Here is a 21,702-nt window from a genome sequence, read left to right on the forward strand (position 1 = left end):
AGTGGCTGTACCAACTTGCATTCCCACCAACAATGTAGGAGGGATCCCCTTTCTCCACATCCTCTCCAGCAATTGTTGTTTCTTGCCTTGGTCAATTTTTGCCATTCTAACTGGCGTAAGGTGGTATCTTAGTGTGGTTTTGATTTGAATTTCCCTGATGGCTAATGCATTTCATAGTTTTAAGCCACATCATCTCACTGTCAGCCTATGTATACTCAGGGGATCCCATATAAAATTTGAAATAATTATCATTTGGAAGTGAATTCTAAGACAAAATTATATTCTTCTTTCATCTCTCCCTATCTGTCAAGATAGGAGGAAATACATTCTTCTCTTGTATGAATTTCCAAGATGAGTTAGCATCATTTGTAGAGCAGTATAAAGCTGACTTTGTAATTGTGTTACGTCTGTTTTTCTGACACCAGTCCAGAACCATTCTAAGTTCGCGAGTATGGATTTAGTGAGACAAGAGAATTCTGGATTTCAGACTCAGACACTTATTTGCTGTGTCACGTTGAGTAGATTATTAAGCCTCTGTTTCCTTGTGTGTGCAATTGAGATAAGTGTATTACTTCCTTTATGAGGTTCTGATGATTGGCAGGGATAAGATAGTAAGAGCTTCAGCACAGTGCTTGATGTTTAATAGATCTTACTACATTACTATTACCGCTGTTACTAATATTTTTTAGTGCGCCTATGTAGAAATCTGATATGTTTACTTTCCTATAGCCATGAAAATAATTTTCAGAAATTTCATCTAAGGATCTGATGTGACTTTGCTAGTCTGGAACTTAATGATTTTGTAAATATTTATTAAGTATGTATTAGCTGCAGGGCATCTGTACTATGGTAATGACCACCGTGTGTGTGTGTGTGTGTGTGTGTGTGTGTGTGTGTGTGTGTGTGTGTGTGTAGTCACTGCCCTTACAGTTTGGTGTACAACAGTCACTTTTAATAGAATAGGCAATTCTAATAGCATGCTATGAAAAAAAGTACTAAGTGGTGCCTGGCTTGGCTCAGTCTGTAAAGCATGAGACTCTTGATCCCGGAGTCATGAGTTCAAGTCCCACGTTGGGGATACAGTTTACTTAACAAGAAGAAACTTAAAGGTACTAAGGGGGCACATTTGAGAGGAATTAACCCCAGATTTGGGCATGAGGTTAGCAGTAGTTAGCTGTCCAGAGGAAGAGACATCACACACACTGCAATGTCTTACTCATTTGAGTGATGATTAAGAGTTCCCTATGTAAAAGCAGGTAGGAGGGTCGTGAATGCTTCATGCAGAAGAAATAGTATATACAAAGGCCAGGAAACAAAAGTAAGCATAACTTACTAAGAAACTGAAGAAACCAGAATATTGGAGATGAAGAGAAGAATGCTGTCCAGAGCCTTGAAAAGTGTTGAAGAGTTTGGATTTTATCCTTGGGTCAGTAGGGAAATCTGGAGGGTTTTAAAATAGAAGACTTGATGAATCAGGTTTTCATTTTAAAATTGTTGATCACTATGAAGGAGACAATAAGGTAGATATAATGCCATAGTCTTGTCTTGCATTTCATAGATGCAAGTGCTGTGTTTGGATTTGTAGTTTAATCATTGGTTGGCAGGAAACACTGAATTAAATATTCTCATACACTAACTTTACTTCTTTTTTATAAAATAAAAATTGCATGTATTTAGGGTGTATGGGATATTTTGATATTGGTATACATAGTGAAATGCTTACAGTCAGGCTAATACATATTCATCTCCTCATATAGTTATCGTTCATTGTATATTTATGTATGGCGAGAGGACCCAAAATATTATTCTCTTAGCAGATTTTCAGTATTCACTGCAATATTATTAACTATAGTTATGTTGTGTATTAGATCTGTAGATTTATTCACCCTGCATAATTACAACTTTGTATCCTTTGACCAATACCTACCCATCTTCCCCACCTCCTCACCCCTGATAGCAGCGTTCTACTCTTTGTTTCTATGTATTTGACTTTTTTAGATTCCACATATAAGTGAGATCATGCCAACTTTACTTTTTGAAGTCATTACCTAACCTAGAGGTTAAAGCATAAGTTTTGGGATTAGAAAGATCTGTGTTTAAATCCTGGCTTTGCCACTTATTAACAGTAACTCTGGGCAAATTACCTAACCATCCTAAACTTCAGTTTCTTCATCTACAAAGTTACCATATTAATAGCCCCTACCTCCTAGAATAGTTGTGGACTACTTCAGATAATAGCACAAAGTCTGATACTTAGGAAGCGCTTTATATTGTTAAATCACTTTGATAGCTTTAGGTGAGCATAAAGTTCTCAATAATTTTTTATGGAAACCAGCCCCTTCCCCAAAGTGGGAGAATTAGTTTAATTTGTCCATGTTTTGGAAAGCTTTCACTTGGAAGAAAGAGTTAAATGTGACTTTTTTTCCCTCCTAAAATCATTTCAGCATTCTGGATAGTATTATTTTATGTTATGGATGCTTTGCTTTATAGCACATTTGAGAATACTAAATGGTCTTGTTCTACTTACTTCTCTGAACAATTATTAAATTCTATGAGATAGCCCCTCCCCCCTTTTACTCTCTGTTTCATTACCTTGCTTTATTGTTTTTTCATTGTACATATTGCTACCTGAAATTTTATTATATAAATGTACCTATCTGTTGTCTACTTTCCATGAACGTGTAAGCTTCATGACCGTAGGAATGTTCTCTTATTTACCATGTCAGGGAGGAAAGACTATTTCTCTGCCTTCTTAGGTTTTGTGTTTGAGGGTCTGTGAAGTAAACTGACAAAACACAGATTAGTGAGAGGAAAAACAGATTTAATCACGTATGTATATGTATTGGAGTTCACAAAGATATGTAACTCAGAGGTGCTTAGAATTTGGGTCTTATATACCATCTTAATAGGTGAAGAAGGTGGGGGAGAAGGGCACTTAGGAATTTAGAAGAGGAAGAAGACAGAGCATTTATGAGGTGGGAGGGAAAGACTTTTTGGAGAGATAAATAGATGGACCCTAATGAGAATAAATTGAAGATATTTGAGACAATGTCTGTTTGGATGTGGTGCTAATGAATTGCTCCCAGAGAGGGGATTTTTGACAACTGAGTTCTTTTTTTTTAAGATTTTTTTTTTTATTTGGCAGAGAGATGGCCAGCGAGAGAGGGAACACAAGCAGGGGGAGTGGGAGAGGAAGAAGCAGGCTCCCAGCAGAGGAGCCTGATGTGGGGCTCGATCCCAGAACGCCGGGATCACGCCCTGAGCCGAAGGCAGACAGACGCTTAACGACTGAGCCACCCAGGCACCCCAGACAACTGAGTTCTTTTTGAGTTCTTTCGGGAGGCTCTACTTTTAGGGCAGATAAGGAATTTCAGGAACTCAAATGCTTTCAGCTCAAAATAATTTTTATATCACAGTGGCATATTCTGGGTCCTTTCAGCCACAATGTTCTCTATATCCAGCCCTTCAACCACAATATTCTCTATACCCAGAACAGTGCTTGATAACGTGGTAGGCACTTAATAAATATTTGTTGGTTGGATGGATGAGTGAGTAAAGTGACACCGATAAACACTTTCATGATGATAGATCGGTTTGATCAGGGTTTAAGAAAATGATCAGAAGGAAGTTCTCTGAAAAATCTACAAAATGGCAGTCTACTGATTTTTTTCTATGGAAAAAGAAACTAATCTTTTTTGGTAACTTTGGAGCTGCCTTTCCAAAATGACATATAATTCAGCTGTCATGAAAAATTGTGATTTTTCAGTGACAAATGTGCCAGAAGTTGGACTTTGAGGTCACTTTTGATTATTTTACTGAGTCCCTGTTACTTAAATACTAGCCTGGGTGTTCTAATTTCCTCATTATAGAGTATGAGTTGTTGCCTCAGATCTGCAAAAGAGATTTTTTTGACACCTTAAGGTATTGTAATGTGCAACTAATTTATCAGTCTCTATTTCCTTTTTTGCACCAGCATATCATTTTTTAACTAAAAAATTTGGAATGCTTTTCACAAGATAATATATCCAGCTCTTTGGAGCTGTTCTATAGTATGTTGCTATTATGTAAAGATCCTCAAAAATCATAATGAATGCTTAACTTTACACTGCTAGTTACTTAGAGCTCATTAAAGTATCTGTAACTTGTCTGAAAAGTATGGGAAAGGCTGTTTCTCCCTCTGCTCATGATCATCTCTATCATCTTCCCTACTTTTATTACCTTTCCTTTTTACTGTCTTAATGCTGTCATTGCTTTTGAGAGTTTCTGCTTCTCCTCCCTTCTTTGCATTTGTTATTCCTGGTGTTAACTAATTTTTACTTTACTCCATTCTTTTGGTTTCTCTTCTCTTCTGTCTTCTCATATCCTCTTTTCCTTTCCTTTTCTGCCCGTCTTTTCACATTGGACATGCTACCTCTTTTTCTCTTCTCCCCATTTTCCTCTCCCCACACTAAGCCAATCTTTTTGTTTTCTTATTTGTCCTAACTGGACATGATATAGAACTAATATTCTCAACATTAATTGTATTTTTTTAATATATTAGTCAAATGTTTCATTTTTTGTGTGGAAAAAGAAAGTAACTATGTGTGATTCTTTATTGAATTTTTTTATAGTTCAGTAGCGCCCAATAGAAGAAAGATTATGTACCCAACCCTGAGAGCATAAACTACATAGTTGAGGCAAACATCTTGGAATTGTTTTGAGAGGTAGAATTGGCCGATCTGGTATTAAAGCCTCATCTCAAGAATCACACATGAAAAAATCCAATTTCTGTACAATTTAAATAGTTTCATTCCAAAAATTAGTGAGCTTGACATAATATGTAATTTTTTTAAATTTAAATTTTAATTAGTGAACATACAGTGCAATATTGGTTTCTGGAGTAGAATTCGGTGATTCATCACTTACATACAATACCCAGTGCTCATCACAAGTGCCCTTTTTAATACCCATCACCCATCTAGCCCATCCCCCACCTACCTCTATGCATCAGCCCTCAGTTTGTTCTCTATTGTTAAGAGTCCCTTATGGCTTGTTTCCCTCTCTCCTTTTTTTCTTTTCCCCCTTCCCATATGTTCATCTGTTTTCTTTCTTAAATTCCACATGTGAGTGAGATCATATGGTATTTGTCTTTCTCTGACTGACTTATTTCACTTAGTGTAATACACTAACTCCATCCATGTCATTGCAAATGGCATGATTTCTTTTTGACAGCTGAGTAATATTCCATCGTGTATATAAACCACATCTTCTTTATCCATTCATCAGTTGATGGACCTTTGGGTTCTCTCCATAGTTTGGCTATTGTTGATAATACTGCTATAAACATCGGGGTGCATGTACACCTTTATATCTGTATTTTTGTATCGTTTGGGTAAATACCTAGTAGTGCAATTGCTGGATCATAGGATAGTTCTATTTTTAACTTTTTGAGGAACCTCCAAACTGTTCTCCAGAGTAGCTGCACCAGTTTGCATTCCCACCAAGAGTGCAAGAGGTTTCCCCCTTCTCCACATCCTCGCCAACACCTGTTGTTTCTTGTGTTGTTAATTTTAGCCATTCTGACATGTATGAGGCAGTATCTCCTCGTGGTTTTGATTTATATTTCCCTGATGATGAGTGATGTTGAGCATCTTTTCATGTGTCTGGTAGCCATCTGGATGTCTTTGGCAAAGTGTCTATTCATGTCTTCTCTGCCCATTTCTTACATGGGTTATTTGTTTTGGGGGTGTTGAGTCTGATATGTTCTTTAGAGATTTTGGATACTAATCCTTCATCAGATATGTTGTTTTGAATATTTTCTCCTATTCCACAGGCTGCCTTTTAGTTTTGTTGACTATTTCCTTTGCTGTGCAGAAGCTTCTTATCTTGATAAAGTACCAATAGTTCATTTTTGCTTTTGTTTCCCTTCCCTCCAGTGATGTGTCTAGTAAGAAGTTGCTGTGGCTGGCCAAGGTTGAAGAGGTTTGTGCCTGTGTTCTCTTGTAGGATTTTGATGGCTTCCCATCTCACATTTAGGTCTTTCATCCATTTTGAATTTATTTTTGTGTATGGTGTAAGAAAGTGGTCCAGTTTCATTCTTCTGCCTGTTACTGTCCAGTTTTTCCAACACCATTTGTTGAAGAGACTATCTTTTTTCTACTGGATAATCTTTCCTTCTTTGTTGAAGGTTAGTTGACCGTATAGTTGTAGGTCCATTTCTGGGTTTTCTGTTCTATTCCATTGATCTGTCAGGCTTTGTGCCAGTACTATATCATGTCAATGACTGCAGCTTTGTAATGTAGCTTGAAATCTGGAATCGTGATGCCTCTAGTTTTTTCCTTTTCTGGAATTTCTTTGGCTATTCATGGTCTTTTGTGGCTCCATACAAATTTTAGGATTGGTTGTTCTAGCTCTGTGAAAAATGCTGGTGCATAATGTGTAATTTTTATTCTGTTATCACTACCTACCTGCTACTAGTAGTTCCACTAAATTTGCATTTGGGTGATATCCTTTTGACTTTCAGTGATACTGAGCATATCCCCAAAACTTATTTAGGAAATGTAATGAACATTTGAATACAAGTAAGGAAATTTCAATACCTATCATCCAGAATTATCAGAAATTAATCCGTATAGTCTAATTTTATTACCTAAAATCCAATTAAATGGACTTACGGCTCTGTTTAACTGATAAAATAAGCTGGAGAATTTAGTTAAGGATATAAGATTTAAGTAGATTGTTTTTTTCCCAGTAATTTACTGTTATGCTGTGCTCTTTTTTTCCTGCTGAAATCTTGTTTAAATTCAACTACTTCCATTCCACTGCATACCAAGAACTCAGAATTAGTGTTATTTTTCAGTAATGGCTTTTCTTAAGGTGATGTGGTTGTTCAGTATTTATACTGTAGTCCCCTATTCTTTGTGTTTATCACAGTACAAGTCTTCAAAGCAATACAATAAAATAACCTTTCTGAATAGAAAGAGTTACTATGCTAAACATCTTACCTAAAATCCCAAAGAAATAGAAATGACTATTGAAAGTTAGACACTAGTACTAGTTTTTAAAATTTAATATACTTTCACTCATGCTGCTGTTCTCACTGCCATTTGAGAGAAAGATATTAAAATTTGTTTTTTTTTCTTTTTTCAGGCAAAAGGGAGGATTGTGGTAATGCCAGGTATTTAATTATCTATCCATTTGTTAGTATAACACTGAGGTGCAGTGGAGGAAGAACAAAGGAGGCAGGACAATATGGGAGAAAATATTAATACATGGTATTCAGAGAGAAGAATATGTAATTTGATTAAAAATTTAAGACTGGGAGATCTGTGCTGGAATTTAAAACTTCAGATAAGGAGAACATTCTAGCAGGAATTAGCTCAGATAGTAGCAAATAGGGAAGTGGATTGATTGGGGTTGGGGTTTCTCCATGTTTGCTCTCCCATAGTATAGAATTTTGTGAGCATGGATGTTCATCTCTGGTGAGGCACACCAAGGTTGACATTGCTATACTGAGTTAGGGCCAAATGTCCTAGTTGTTAACAAGGTGTAAGCAAATGTTTAGGCACTATCTATGGACAAATATAATACTCTCTTGGTTCTTGAAAATCTCTGATCACCGAATTCTTCCTTATAGCCAGAACAATGGGAACATATGCTCCTGATGATAACCATAAGATCAGCTCGGTACATACTGGCTCATTAGAGATGAGCGATTTTTAAAGAATTAATAAGGGGATCTAGAATCAGAGTGAGACAAATATAAAGACAATCTTAATTTTTTCATATTAATTTTCTCAAACATATAAGAAAGTAGGAGATAGCATAATGAATACTCCTATATTCATTCCCTAGATTTAACATTTTGCACATTTCTTATGTTTTTTTACCCTTAGTATTTTAAAGTGAAAAGCATCATGACATTTTGTCTTTACACATGTCTAAAAAAAGTCTGTGTTCTTTCAGGTTCTTAGGGCTCAGTGATATTACTGTACCACTAAGAAAAAAGAAAACAAACAAGTTAATGATTCCAAAAGAGTATGTAAAGTCAAGTTACTTCATTAAAAAATCTTTATTGAATACATCCTATATATTAGGAAAGAAGGATATAAAGATGAGTAATTTTATATTAATCTGGTATCAGTTCAGAATATGATCATTTATATACAAATATTTAATTAAGAGATTGTTCAACAAAACAAAAGAGTTGTTACAAGGTACTTGATTGTGCAGTTTTACTAAAGTAGAATCAGGTTCTTCTGGGAAAAACACAGTTGCTATTGTATGAATAAACTGTGTCACACCTTGCATTACTCCCATTTCCAATGAAGTCAGTATGCTCTTTGAATCCTGGGTTAGAGAGAGAGCTTGTGTCTTTCAGACACATCTCTCAGGCTGTGCTTTTGTAGCTTCATCCTCAAACTTATCCTTACTTTTTGTTTTAATTTGATTTTGCTTAAATGGAGGGGGAGCAGGGATAGGGCACTCAGTGATTTTTCCTTGCCCTAGAATAATCTTTTTAAAGTCAGTATCACATGATATTGTTATATAAACCAATGGATGTATCAGATTCCATCATAGGGGTTATATGACCTTATTAGTTGTTCTCCAGAGCCTGTAGCCTATGTCTTTTATCATTTCTTTCTAATCTCATTCTGGCTTAGTAGAGAGAGAGTAACTCTTGAGTCAGTGAGAAATTTTGGTATGGGAATTTCAGGTAGAGCAAACAGTCGCTATTATTCATTGAATTTTATACAGAATTCTATTCTACTTAATATTACTTATTCTTCCAACAGGGGGTGGCATAACAGACCGAAATCTACAAAGGATCCTTGAGGGTTCGGGTGCTACAGAATTCCACTGTTCTGCTCGGTCTGCTAGAGATTCAGGAATGAAATTTCGGTAAAAATGTATTCTTTGATTCATACAACAAGGGACAGATTAATCTTTATATCCTGTTAGAGGAAAACCTTAGTTGATGGCATGATTGCAATTAAAATGTAAGTATTGCAGTCATTTTTGCAGTTTTTCAACTACAAAATGGTTTTATCCTGCCTCACATAAGCAGGCTCTTCTGAACGTAGGTGAACTTTATATTTTTAAGTCATTGCTGAACTTAGACCACTTAATAATAAACCCTAATTTAGCACCTAAGCTTCAGATGAGTTAGATATGTGTGCATACCCATTCAACTGTGATTTCCTTTAGCAGAGTTAATAACTATGGTATAAGGATGGAAGAGTCATAGTCATTTTTATCCCTCCTGCCTTTAATACTTTAGTCGTCTCTGACCTTTGCTCTTTTTAGTTATTTTGAAATTATAACACCATTAAGAAATTGAAGCTATTGAGTGTTTTTTATTATGCTTTAGAAGACTACCATAATTTAATAGTTAGTAGTTCATTATTTCTATTTAGAATTGGGGAAAATGAGATGTAAAAGAAGCAAGAGCCTTAGAATTACATTTCTAGATATAAAATCAAGTATATTGTCAGGTGCATTTGGCTACTAGGTGTTTCAAGTAATTAATAAAAATTATGAAATATGGGAATCCAGGGTCCTTGACCTATTAAATAGGTCTTGAACCATTAAATAGCCTATAAAATGAAGCGCCAGTAGGAGGGCTCATTTAACAACTTATGTAATTATCTGTCTTTTTATTATTTCTGTTGCAGAAATTTCTCTGTTGCCATGGGAGCCTCTCTTTCTAGCTCTGAATATTCTCTAAAGGTAACAGATGTGGCACAAGTAAGGACTTTGAATGCTATTGCAAAGAATATTCTGGTTTAGCCAGACCTCTTTGAGAGACATGGATATCACAAGGTGAAGGTAGAAGAATAGTCTATAATTGTGACACAGCTTTAACCTTATTCTCTGTCTGGCCAGGACAGTCACAGTTTAAGTCTCACATGGCCATGGAGAATGTTTCCAAGAAGACAAAGAATTCGAACAGAGCTACAATCACTTCCTTTGCTTAATCTTGCCAGCCATCTCTGTTATCATGGTTAAATGTATTCTTTGCTTCTTCCACAGACAGAGGGTTAGTCTGTTTTGTGGAATTAATTGGTGAACCGGGAAAACTGAGCTGTAAGGTATGAATTTAGAGTGTGACTTCAGGGTCAATTTAATAGCAGTATTTTGCTTTTTCATTTGTAAAATAAAAATTTCCATTCTGTTATGGTAGTCCTTTTTTTTTTTTCATTTAAATTCAATTTAATTAACATATAGTGTATTATTAGTATCAGAGGTAGAATTTAGTGATTCATCAGTTGCATATAACACCCAGTGCTCATTCCATCAAATGCCCTCCTTAATGCCCCTCACCCAGTTACCCCATCCTCCCACCCACATCCCCTCCAGCAACCCTCAGTTTGTTTCCTATAGTTAAAAGTTTCTTATGATTTGTCTCCCTCTTTGTTCTTGTCTTATTTTATTTTTCTTTCCCTTCCCTTACGTTCATCTGTTTTGTTTTGTTTTGTTTTGTTTCTTAAATTCCACATGTGAGTCCATAGTCTCTTGAGAGTCTCAGAGACTATGGACTCTGGGAAACAAACTGAGGGCTTCAGAGGGGAGGGAGGTGGGGGATTGGGATAGGCCGGTGATGGGTAGTAAGGAGGGCACATATTGCATGGAGCACTGGGTGTTATATGCAAACAATGAATCATGGAACACTATATCAAAAACTAAGGATGTACTGTATGGTGACTAACATAACATAATAAAAAATTCTTTTAAAAAAGGAAAAAAGAAAAATTCCACATGTGAGTGAAATCAAATATTTGTCTTTCTCTGACAAATTTATTTCACTTAGCATAATTATACTCTCTAGTTCCATCCACATCATTACAAATGGCAAGATTTCATTCTTTTTGATATTTATACCACATCTTCTTTATCCATTCATCTGTCGATGGACATCTGGGCTCTTTGCATATTTTGGCTGTTGTGGACATTGCTAAAAGTGGTCTGTAGCCAAATATAAAAGGGAAGATTTTTTTTCTTTCATTTTTTCTTTTTATTATGTACTCATTAGATGGGCAAGACACTAAGGATACAGAGTAAAATGGTACAGCATAAAAATTTCCAGATGTGGGAAGGAGGATTTAAGTTTTCAGACTTATAAAGGCAGAAGTGACCTCTAGTGTTTACCAGATTACTTCTACCTCTGTTCCTAGATAGAGAAATGACTTAGCCATAAGGTTCATCTAACAATTTACAAAGACCTATAGTAAAAATTGGGGAGGTTATAGATGTTAGCAAAATATCTGTTTCTTTCAGCTGAGGCCACAGATAGGGAGAATGGATTCTAGTGATGAAAGATGCTTTTCTATGAGCAGGTCCCAAATTGTGAAGTTCATCACTAGCTTTATCTATCACTTTCATATTTATAATCTCATCTTATATTAATAACACACTGATAATAGAACTGTCGTTTCTATTTTAAGAGAATAACTGAGGCATAATAGAAAGAGCTTGCCCTTAGTCAGAAAGCTAGTTAGTGTAGCCTCTATGAATAGTGTGCACAGATTTGGGTACTAATGAATGTGTATAGCAAGAGCTTTGCCTTTATTTAAATGAGTCCCTTACCTCACCTTTAAAACTTAGATTCTTTCCCAACTTTTTCAGGTATAATTTCAGTGTAGAATATTTGCTGAGTATTTTATGAAAAATGAGAGGCAAACTATTCAAAAACCAATAATAACCTCAGTTGTTTCTTTTCTTGCTTGTTCAGACTATTAGTAAAGATAATAAATATTTCTAAAAAATAGTTTTCATTATCGACTTTAAATATAGATACAGATATGTAAGTATTACATACACATATAATCATATTTAGTGTTTTGGCCCAACCCTCCCCCATGCTTGGACTTCACTGTATGATCTTCCAAAGACAACAGCAAGCCATGTTATCACCTCATTTTTTTTTTTAACAAGAAAACATTCATTTTTTAATTATGTTGTGCAGAGAGAAATTTACAATGCACATTTTCCCATTTTAAGATGTTCATCACTCATTTTTTAAATTTAGATTCAATTAGCCAACATATAACACATCATTAGTTTCAGACATAGAGTTCAGTAATTTCAGTTGCGTATAACACCCAGTGCTCATCACATCACATGCCCTCCTTAATGCCCAACACCCAGTTACCCCCTCCTCCCACTCCCCTCCACTCCAGCAACCCTCAGTTTGTTTCCTATAGTTAAGAGTCTCTCACGGTTTTTATCCCTCTGATTTCTTTCCACTCAGTTTTCCCTCCCTCCCCTATAATCCTCTGTGCAGTTTCTTATATTCCACATATGAGTGAAACCATATAATTGTCTTTCTCCGATTGACTTATTTCACTTAGCATAATCCCCTCCAGTTCCACCCATGTTGATGTAAACGGTAGGTAATCATCCTTTCTGATGGCTGAGTAATATTCCATTGTATATATGAACCACATCTTCTTTATCCATTCGTCTGTTGATGGACATCTCGGCACTTTCTACAGTTTGGCTATTGTGTTAATCACTCATTTTTAAAACAGAAGTTTTTGCTGTTTTTTTCTTTCATGCCTTTTTGCTACATATATTCAAATTTTTTTAATTAATTAATTTATTTTTTTATATTATGTTAATCACCATACAGTACATCTCCGGATTCCGATGTAAAGTTCGATGCTTCATTAGTTGCGTATAACACCCAGTGCACCATGCAATACGTATCACCTCATTTTTTAAAATACAGATTAACTAGGGATGTGAGAGGTAGTGTGAATTACTCAAACTGTAACAAAATTAATGTTGTTTATGAGACTTGAATGCTTCTGCTTTAAGATGTTTCTGGCATATGGATGTGGTACAGAGAGCAATACTCCTGGGCAAATCAGACACACCTGGGATATCCTAGTTCCAGTTTAAGCATGAGAAAGTTGACTTAATTTTTTGAACTTTTTTTTTTTTAAAAGATTTTATTTATTTATTTGACAGAGATAGAGACAGCCAGCGAGAGAGGGAATACAAGCAGGGGGGAGTGGGAGAGGAAGAAGCAGGCTCCGAGCGGAGGAGCCTGATGTGGGGCTCGATCCCATAACGCCGGGATCACGCCCTGAGCCGAAGGCAGACACTTAACTTCTGTGCCACCCAGGCGCCCCCTAATTTTTTGAACTTTAATTCCCTTACTTGTAAGTCAGGAATAATAAACCGTGGTTCCTGGTTAAACAATATATTCAAACACCAAATACATTGTGAGTACCCATTAAGTGTTAGTTCTTTTCTTCTAGTTTAGCTTTCTATTATCAGTCTTTGATAGTTTAAAAGCCCTTCCCAGGAAGCTAGGCATTGAGTATTGAAGCTAACACTTTACCTTCTATGGGAATATAAAAGAAGCATAAGGTAATTCCTACCTTGATTTTATTTTTCTACACTTTAGTCCTGTTTTTAAATATTTACTGATTATTTCATATGTATAAGTTTCTTCTCAACAATATTATAAGTATTTTGAGGCTAAGGGGACATGTCTTTATGTTTTTGTATATTTCTCATATATGCTAATCAAATTGTATACTCATAGTATTGATTACCTTGCTAGTGGAAAAAGAGTGCAGGAGTGGCAGTCCTGACTATACCACTATCTTTGGTAACTATGCTGGGTATTTTTGGTTTGCCCGTCCAGATCCACTCTTCACTTTGTTCTGTAAACTGAATCCAGCAACATAAAAGTCATTATACACTATGACCAAATCAGGTTTATACTAAGAATGCAATGCTGGTTTAACATCCAAAAGTGAAACACCATATTGATAGAATAAGCCATAAAAATCACACAATCTACTCAACACACAAAAAGCATTTGACAAAACCCTACATCCTTTCATAATAATAACACTCATCAAACTTGGAATAGAGGGAGCTTCCTCACCCTGATAAAGAGTACCTGCAACAAAACAAAAGCACACAACTAACATCATACTTAATATTTTACTTAAGAAATAAGATAGGATGTCTACTTTCACCATTCCTAGTCAAACATTGTACTGAAAGTTCTAGTGAGGGCTATTAGGCAAGAAAAAGAATTAAAAAGCATCCAGATTGGACAGGAAGAAGCAAAACGCTTTCTATTTTTAGTGATATGATCTTGTATATAGACAATTCTAAGGAGTACAAACACGAAAAGTTAAATGAGTTCAGCAAGTTTGCAGGATATGAAGTCAATATACAAAATCAGCTGTATTGCTATACACCAGCAATTAACAATCTTAAAATGTAATTAAGAAAACAATTTCATTTATAATAGTATTATCAAAAAGAAAATGCTTAGGGATATATTTAAAGAAGTGCTAAACTGTATAAAAACTACAAAACATTGTTGAAAGAAATTTAAACAGACCTAACATAAATAAAAGACATCCCAGGGTGCCTGGGTGGCTCAGTCAATTAAGTGTCCAACTCTTGATTTCAGCTCAGGTTAGGATCTCAGGGTTGTGAGATCAAGCTCCAAGATGGTTTTTGCGCTGGTTGTGGAGCCTGCTTAAGATTCTCTCTCTCCCTCTCCCCTTCCCTCCCCTTCTCCTTATCTTAAAAAAAAAAAGCCATCCCATATTTATAAATTGGAAGACAATATTGTTAAGATAGCAAGCAATTCTCTCCAGTTGTTCTACAAATTCAGTGCAATCTCTCAAAATCCCAACTGTGTTTTTTTGCAGAAACTAACAAGCTGATCCTAAAATTTATCTGGAAATACAAGAGACTCAGAGTAATCAATCTTGTAAAAGAAGAGCAAAGTTGGAACACTTAATTTTAAAATTTACTGCAAAGCTGCAGTAATTAAGATAATGTGGTACAGTCGTAAAGACATATAACTCAATGCAATAGAATTGAGAGTCCAGAAATAAACTCTTATAGTCAATTGATTCTTGACAAGGGTGCCAAAACAATTCACCAGGGAAAGAAAGGTCTTTTTAATAAGTGGTGCTGGGACAACTGGATATCCACATGCAAAAGAATGAAGTTGGGCCTTACTTCACATCAAGTACCAAAATTAATTCAAATGGATCATAGACCCAAATACAAGAACTAAAACATAAAACTCTAAGAAAGAAACAGGAGTAAATCTTTGTGCCTTGGGTTAAGCAAAGCTTTAGGTATGACCTCAGAAGCACAAATGACATAAGGAAAAGGAAAAAAATGGGTAAATTGGGCTTTATCAAAATTGGAAACTTATGCTCAAAGGAAAATGTCAAGAAAGTGAAAAGACAACCTACAGAATGAGCGGAAATGTTTGCAAATCATATCTGATAGAGGACTTACATCCAGAATATTAAAAAAAATACAGTTCACCAGTAAGACAACCCAATTTTAAAATGGGCAAAGCAATTGTGTAGACATTTCACTAGTTGACCAACAAACAAGTACAGGACGAGATGCTCAACATCATTAGTCATTAGGGAAATGCAGATCAAAACCCCAGTGAGAGACCACTTTACACCCACTGGAATGACTATAATGGAAAAGACTGACCATATCAAGTGTTGGCAAGTATGTGAAGCAACTAGAACTTTCATATACCTCTGATGGAAATACAAAATGTTGCAGCTGCTTTGTAAAATAGTCTGGGGGTTTCTCGAAATGTTAAACATAGAGTTTCCATATGTCACAGCAATTCTATGCGTAGGTATATATCCAAGAGAATTGAAAACATGTTCACACAAAAAGTTGTATCCAAATGTCCATTAGCACCATCTTTATATCTTCTAGAATTAGACCATACCATTTTGCAGTCCTTAATGACAAATCACTTAAAGACGACCAATACTAAAACCATCAGGTAAAAGGCTGAGTAGGAGCTGAATATACTATAGATTATTTGCTACTCATAAAAGTAGGAGCTCAGTGTTATAATGGAGCTATCTGGTTGTTATCAACTTAATCCAGTGGACAAACAATATTACTAGCAGTGGGAGAATATACTACTGAAAGACAGAATTTGAGAGGGTAAGAGGTCATCCAGAGTGCACAACCTATATTAGGAATTGCAGTTTGGAGGTCTCCAATGTGCCTCAAGGAAGAGTTGGACTACCTGGAAAGCAGCTGTAGCAAAGTGTGATGGTTAGCCATTGATTAAGCAAGAGTGAACAACAAATAGCTCATAGGGTGCCTTGGAATTTTCTAATTTTAGCTTTGAAACTCCCCATAGCCTTAGAAACTCCTCAGTGCCAGGCAAACTGGTAAAGTTCAGTCACTCTATCAGCTCAGTAAAATTACCTTTGCCTCTTACCTTCAACCCTCACATTCCTGTCCCAATCCTGGAAATTAGATGACAAGGAATTGAATAACAAGGAAAAATTATAAAAGGAATGACACTTCTCTCCCTGGCAGTTGCTGAGGTCACTGAGCCAAGAAAAGAGAGTGGCTTTAAAATGAATGTGAGATTGTTTTGTGGGTGATAATAATGTTCCAAAATTGATTACAGTGAGGTTGCACAACTCTGAATATGTGAAAAACCATTGAATTGTACACTGTAAGTGGGTGAATTGTATATAATTTATAACTCAATAAATCTGTATTTTAAAAATGTGAGTTTTAAATTAGATTAGCTTAAACCTTTTAATGCCTGAAGAAGACCAAAAAGCTATAGAATCTGCCTGAGATGTGGTCAAGGGCAGGGAAGGAGGTTTTATACAGTATGGTTGAGGACAACGGTGGAAGCAAAATATTGTGTCTTGTTTGTTTTCTGTTTCGTTTACACTTGATAAACTGGCTACAGAAGTTTGACTGGATTCCTGTACCTGACACCAAAAGTTGTGGTTAAGACACCTGAAGAATACACATTCCTGAATAGATCTAATACATCTTCCTGTATAAATGCTAAGTTTCATCCCTGGATAAAAGTATAAAAATTGTATATTTGGGTTGCATTGCTCTGATCCCTCATAGAACTTTTTTTTTAAAAAAATAAAACCATGTTGGCATTATGACACTGGTCTATATTGAAGATGTGATAGAAAACAGTTGTATAAAATATTTACATAGGTGTGTTATTGAGGCCCTAGAGGAGACTTTTTTCCTCAAGTGTTAGTCTGAAGAGTAGCTGGGCTTCTAAAATAATTTGTTTATATTTTATGTATATGGAATCATGTCACTATCAAGACATTATTTTCTTCTCTGCCTAACTCTTCCTTTCTGAAGCTGCCCTGGAAAGATAATGCTTTCCTGGTGGGATTGTCAGTCATATAGTTTCACTTCCCCTGCCTGTGGGAGAAGGCACGTGACCCAGGCGAGCCAGTTAGAATGCCTCATTCTTTTGTCCACATGATTGATACAGAGAGGAGAACACAACGAAATTGGTGGACCATTCAGAATCCTACCAAGGATTTTTTCTGGAGCTCTCAGAAAAGAGATGCTCTCCTGACTTTAGAATTACTGGCTGTAACAACCCTGTAAGCCTAGAGCTTTTGTAGTCGTCTTTGCCAGCAGGTAAAAAAAGCCTACTTGAGAATGAAACTAACACAGAGGTAAATGTACTGAGGACATTGTTTGACTCTCTGGACCATCTGTGCCTAAAGATAGTTCCATTCATGGTCTTTTCTATTAAATGAGGAAATACATTTCCTTTTTAAAGAAATACCAGTTTGATTTGGATCTATCACTTGTAAACAAAAGAGTTAGAGTTAATACAGTTTCTGAGTACATTTTTCTCCTTTATTTGACATGTAGGATTCTCAGAGTTAAATTTGCATCCCACCTGTAGCAAGTGGACAAGATAACATTGAATGAATTTGTGCAACGGGCTTATCCTTTGTTTCATCTTTTTCTATCCTTTTTTTTTCTTCACTCATATTTTATCTTGTTATATTTGATGTATATCATTTCTCTCTGTGTTTACATACCTTGAAGAAGTCCATTATTGTTTCTGTGGAGATAGGGCATTTAAAAAGTCATCCTATTTGGAGATCTTTCAACCCAATCACAAGGGTCCACTCACATGATGCCAAAGAAATAGCCCTTCCATTTTTATAGATCAAGGGGAAACAGTTGCCTCTCATGTCAAAAGTCATTATTATGAGAATAGCACATTTTATTTATTTAGCCTCTGTCCATATGCCCAGCACTGTAACTCCTGCCCTATAGATGCAGCTTCCACAGTGAAAGAATTTGAAGTTGACTTTATATGATTGAAATGATACATTTTTCATTTAAATAAAATATGAGCCTCTTCAAACTCTTTTTGCAAAAACCAATCAGTAGCCCCTCTCAAATATGTCCCCAAACGATAAGTAAAAAAGCCAAGTGCAAATAAAAGCACTCTCCCAAAATTGCTACATGTATGTGTGGATGTATGTAAACAGAGGAAATGCATTTTACCGTCTTACAGTAGGCTTAAAGGTATTTATCCAGCAAATTGTCTTAGGTCCACTACTTTGGCCATCTTCATGCTCTGAATTCACAAAACTGGCAATAACAATAACAGTCCAGCCATAAATTATAAGAATGCATTTGGTATTATGAATTTAAACAACTTCATAGTAAGAAGGCCTACATATGTCAAGGCAGTACTTTCTCTTACCTTGATAAGAATAAATTCAGATTTGTCTTATCAACAGTTTCTTTTGATAACAGATTGTTTTGGTGCTATTTTCGGGGAGGCAGTGTTCTATAGAATTCAACATTTTATATGTATTTTCCCTTGTTTCCTTCAGTCCTCAAGTTCCCCCTGAAAGCAACCACCATTAACAATTTCTTGTGTATACTTCCAGAAATTTTTATAATTTACTTGTATTTAATTGCTGGTAAAGCTATGTGCTTTTCCGTGTGATAATTACTTTTTATATTGCCCCATGTTATTTTTTTCAGATATATTTCCTGTTGGGTTGCTTTCATATTAATATTTGTTTTATAAAATTCTCTTAAAAATTAAAAAAAAGGGATATAAAAAATCCTCTATCTTTATGTTCAGGTATCACTTTTTGTCCCCCAGGACTCAGAAGAGTATTTTTCTCTCCACTGTATATCTTTTTATGCTAGTCCATTTTCTTCTGTTGTCTTATGACCTATCAAGAATATATGTTATGACAACAAATGAATCACTGAACACTACACCAAAAACTAATGATGTACTATATGTGGGCTGATTGAATTTAAATTAAGAAAAAGAAAAAAGACAAAAAAAAGAATATACATCATAAGATGATGTGAAATAAAGACCTAAATTAATCACTTCCTTCCTATACTAATATGCTGCTGTCCGAAAAACATTAAACAATTCATCCTATTTCTCTGTAGTTTGTCAAAAGTTACAAGATTTCCTTTGAATTTACTGGGACATTATTCTGTACCATCAATAACTTTTACTATTTTTTAAAGTATATACTCTTTTTTAAAACTATATGAAAATTTTTAGTAGTTGACTCTTTTTTGGGGAGGCTTTAAGTCTAATTCAATGAGTTCATTCATTATTTAAATGTATTGCAATTTGTTTATTCTTCCGGAAGAGTTTCACTATATTTCAGGTTTTAATAATTAAAAAGATATAGGTTTATAATAAATGACGATATTCTAAAAATTAGTGCTAATTTAATCATCTGTACATCCTGTTCTCTGGTTATTCTAAAAAGATTTTTTGTTTTAGCAGTACAAAAATATACAGATTATGTTTGGTGGAAGAATTGGGGAGTAATTATCTTGTTACTTTATAATTATAGTTTTTAGGTTTTGCTATAGGAACATGAATTCCTAGGCCACATTTTAAAATATGAAGGAAAAAGCCATCTTTTTGCTGTTCCCAGTTAAATCCCGATATCTATTTTAAGGTATTGCACAAGAAAGAAGACCTTTCTTGACTTCATCTGTAATCATTAACTAAAAGTATATGACTCTTTGCTTGTCTTGAACATTGAACTTTCGCATATTTTTCAAAGTCATTTAATGTAATCATTTATTAATCAACATCTGCTTGCTAAATAAAAATGATACAGCACATTTTTTGCCAGTTCATTCTGATCAAACTTTCTCCAACTGAATTATCTCTATGCAATGAATTTAACGTACACACCTTGAACCATTAAAAAGAGATGTTTGGAGACCATTAGGAAAAGATTTAGGAGAGATCATTTTACATAAGACCAGCAGAGGGAAGGCCAGGATCCAGGTTTCCCGACTGCTTTTCATCTTGCAATCGTTCTTAGTACAGTCTTTACCCATCAACGATAACAGGAAGGGAGAGAGTTCACAGAACACCTCATCCGATAGAATACAGCATTCCTGCAAACTTGTATGTATTTGACATATTCAGATCACAACCTCAGGGCACTAGGACAGCTTGATTTCAAGAAATCCTACAGTGTATCCTCAGGTAAAGGGAATCATCACACTCTTTTCGTCTTTTATGGTAAATTGCATATACATTATATCATAAAATCTTGGAAATCTTGTAGTCAGAACTTCTCCACAGAGCATATATCTTTTGTCCAGTGTTCCCTACCTCATGAAAGGGTAGAAGGACATCTGACAATGTTTCTACTATGCAGCTATGGAACATTGTTCTTCAGATATAGTGGGATGTAGAACTATTTTCTTAACCTTCTGAACCTCAGTTTCCTAATTGGTGAAATTGTAATAAAAGTACCTATCTCATAGCATTATTATAGGGACTAAGGAAGACAAAATTGTTAGTGTCTAACATAGAAATGTGTTCATTATTTAAGAAAACTATGTGAGGTTGACATGTAATAGAGATCCATTAACTGGGAGTTACCTTAATGCCTGTAAGTCATTGATACGAATGTTTACGGTGCTGGAGTGACTGTGGACCTTCTTGGCATGGAGGTAAAGCTCTCCTTTAGGTTACTAATTCTGTTCATCTCTTTGAACTACACCTTTTGTAGTTGCCCACAGATCTTAGCTATTCTGTTGTTTTTCAGTCTAATTTCTCGTTGCTTTCCAGTTTTAGCATTCTCTATTGAGATCTCAAGCTCAGAGATTCTTTCCTGAGCTATGTCCAGTCTACCTGTAAGCCCGTTAAAGGCAATCTTCCTTTCTGTTACAGTGCTTTTTATCTCCAGTATTTCTATTCTTTCTTAGAATTTCTATCTCTTTGCCTACATTGCCCATCTGCTCTTGCCTGTTGCCTATTTCATCCAATAGATCCTTTAGTATATTAATCATAGTTGTTTTCAATTCCTAGTCTGATCGTTCCAAACTCCCTGCCATATCTAAGTCTGGTTCTGATGCTTGCTCTGTCTCTCCAAACTGTTTTTTGCCTTTTAGTATGCCTCGTAATCTTTTCTTGATAGATGGACTTGATGTACTAGGTAAAAGGAACCGCTGAAAATAGGCCTTTAGTGATGCGGTAGTAAGGTGTTGGAGGAGAGAAAGTGTTCTATGGTCCTATGATTAGAACTCAGCCTTTCAGAGAGCCTATGCCTCTGGACTGTGAACTTCACAAGTGCTTCCCAGCTCCCTCCCTTAGATGGAACAAGAAGGCTAGAATAGGCTGGATTTGGGTATTTCTCTTCCCCCAGGTTGGTTAGGCTCTGATGAAACACCAACGGGTTAAGTTCTGGTTAAAGAGCTTCTTCTGAGAGCAGACCTTGTTAAGAACAGAATGATCTGGTATATTTCAAATGGCTTTTGTTCTCCCCCTGTCAGAAGCAGGAGATTTTTCTCCAGTATTCACTGTGAGAACCTCCTAAACTCCTGAAGGTAAAGCTCACAAAAGTGTAGGGTGGAGCTCCCCTATAACTG

The 21,702-nt window shown here is 35.6% G+C and overlaps 1 protein-coding gene across 1 annotated transcript in view; it reads left to right on the forward strand.

The window, feature by feature from the left end:
* CUTC (cutC copper transporter) overlaps positions 1 to 10,154 on the forward strand; it is a 24,535-nt gene extending 14,381 nt beyond the window's left edge. Inside the window, exons 7-9 of the mRNA XM_034663616.1 lie at positions 7,129 to 7,156; positions 8,775 to 8,880; positions 9,654 to 10,154. Coding sequence (XP_034519507.1) covers positions 7,129 to 7,156; positions 8,775 to 8,880; positions 9,654 to 9,768 — 249 coding nt within the window. The 3' untranslated portion in view covers positions 9,769 to 10,154. The remainder of the gene's footprint in view (positions 1 to 7,128; positions 7,157 to 8,774; positions 8,881 to 9,653) is intronic.
* Positions 10,155 to 21,702: the final 11,548 nt, after the last annotated feature.

This window comes from Ailuropoda melanoleuca, chromosome 6 (assembly GCF_002007445.2).
Source record: "Ailuropoda melanoleuca isolate Jingjing chromosome 6, ASM200744v2, whole genome shotgun sequence".
Taxonomy (NCBI): Eukaryota; Metazoa; Chordata; class Mammalia; order Carnivora; family Ursidae; genus Ailuropoda; species Ailuropoda melanoleuca.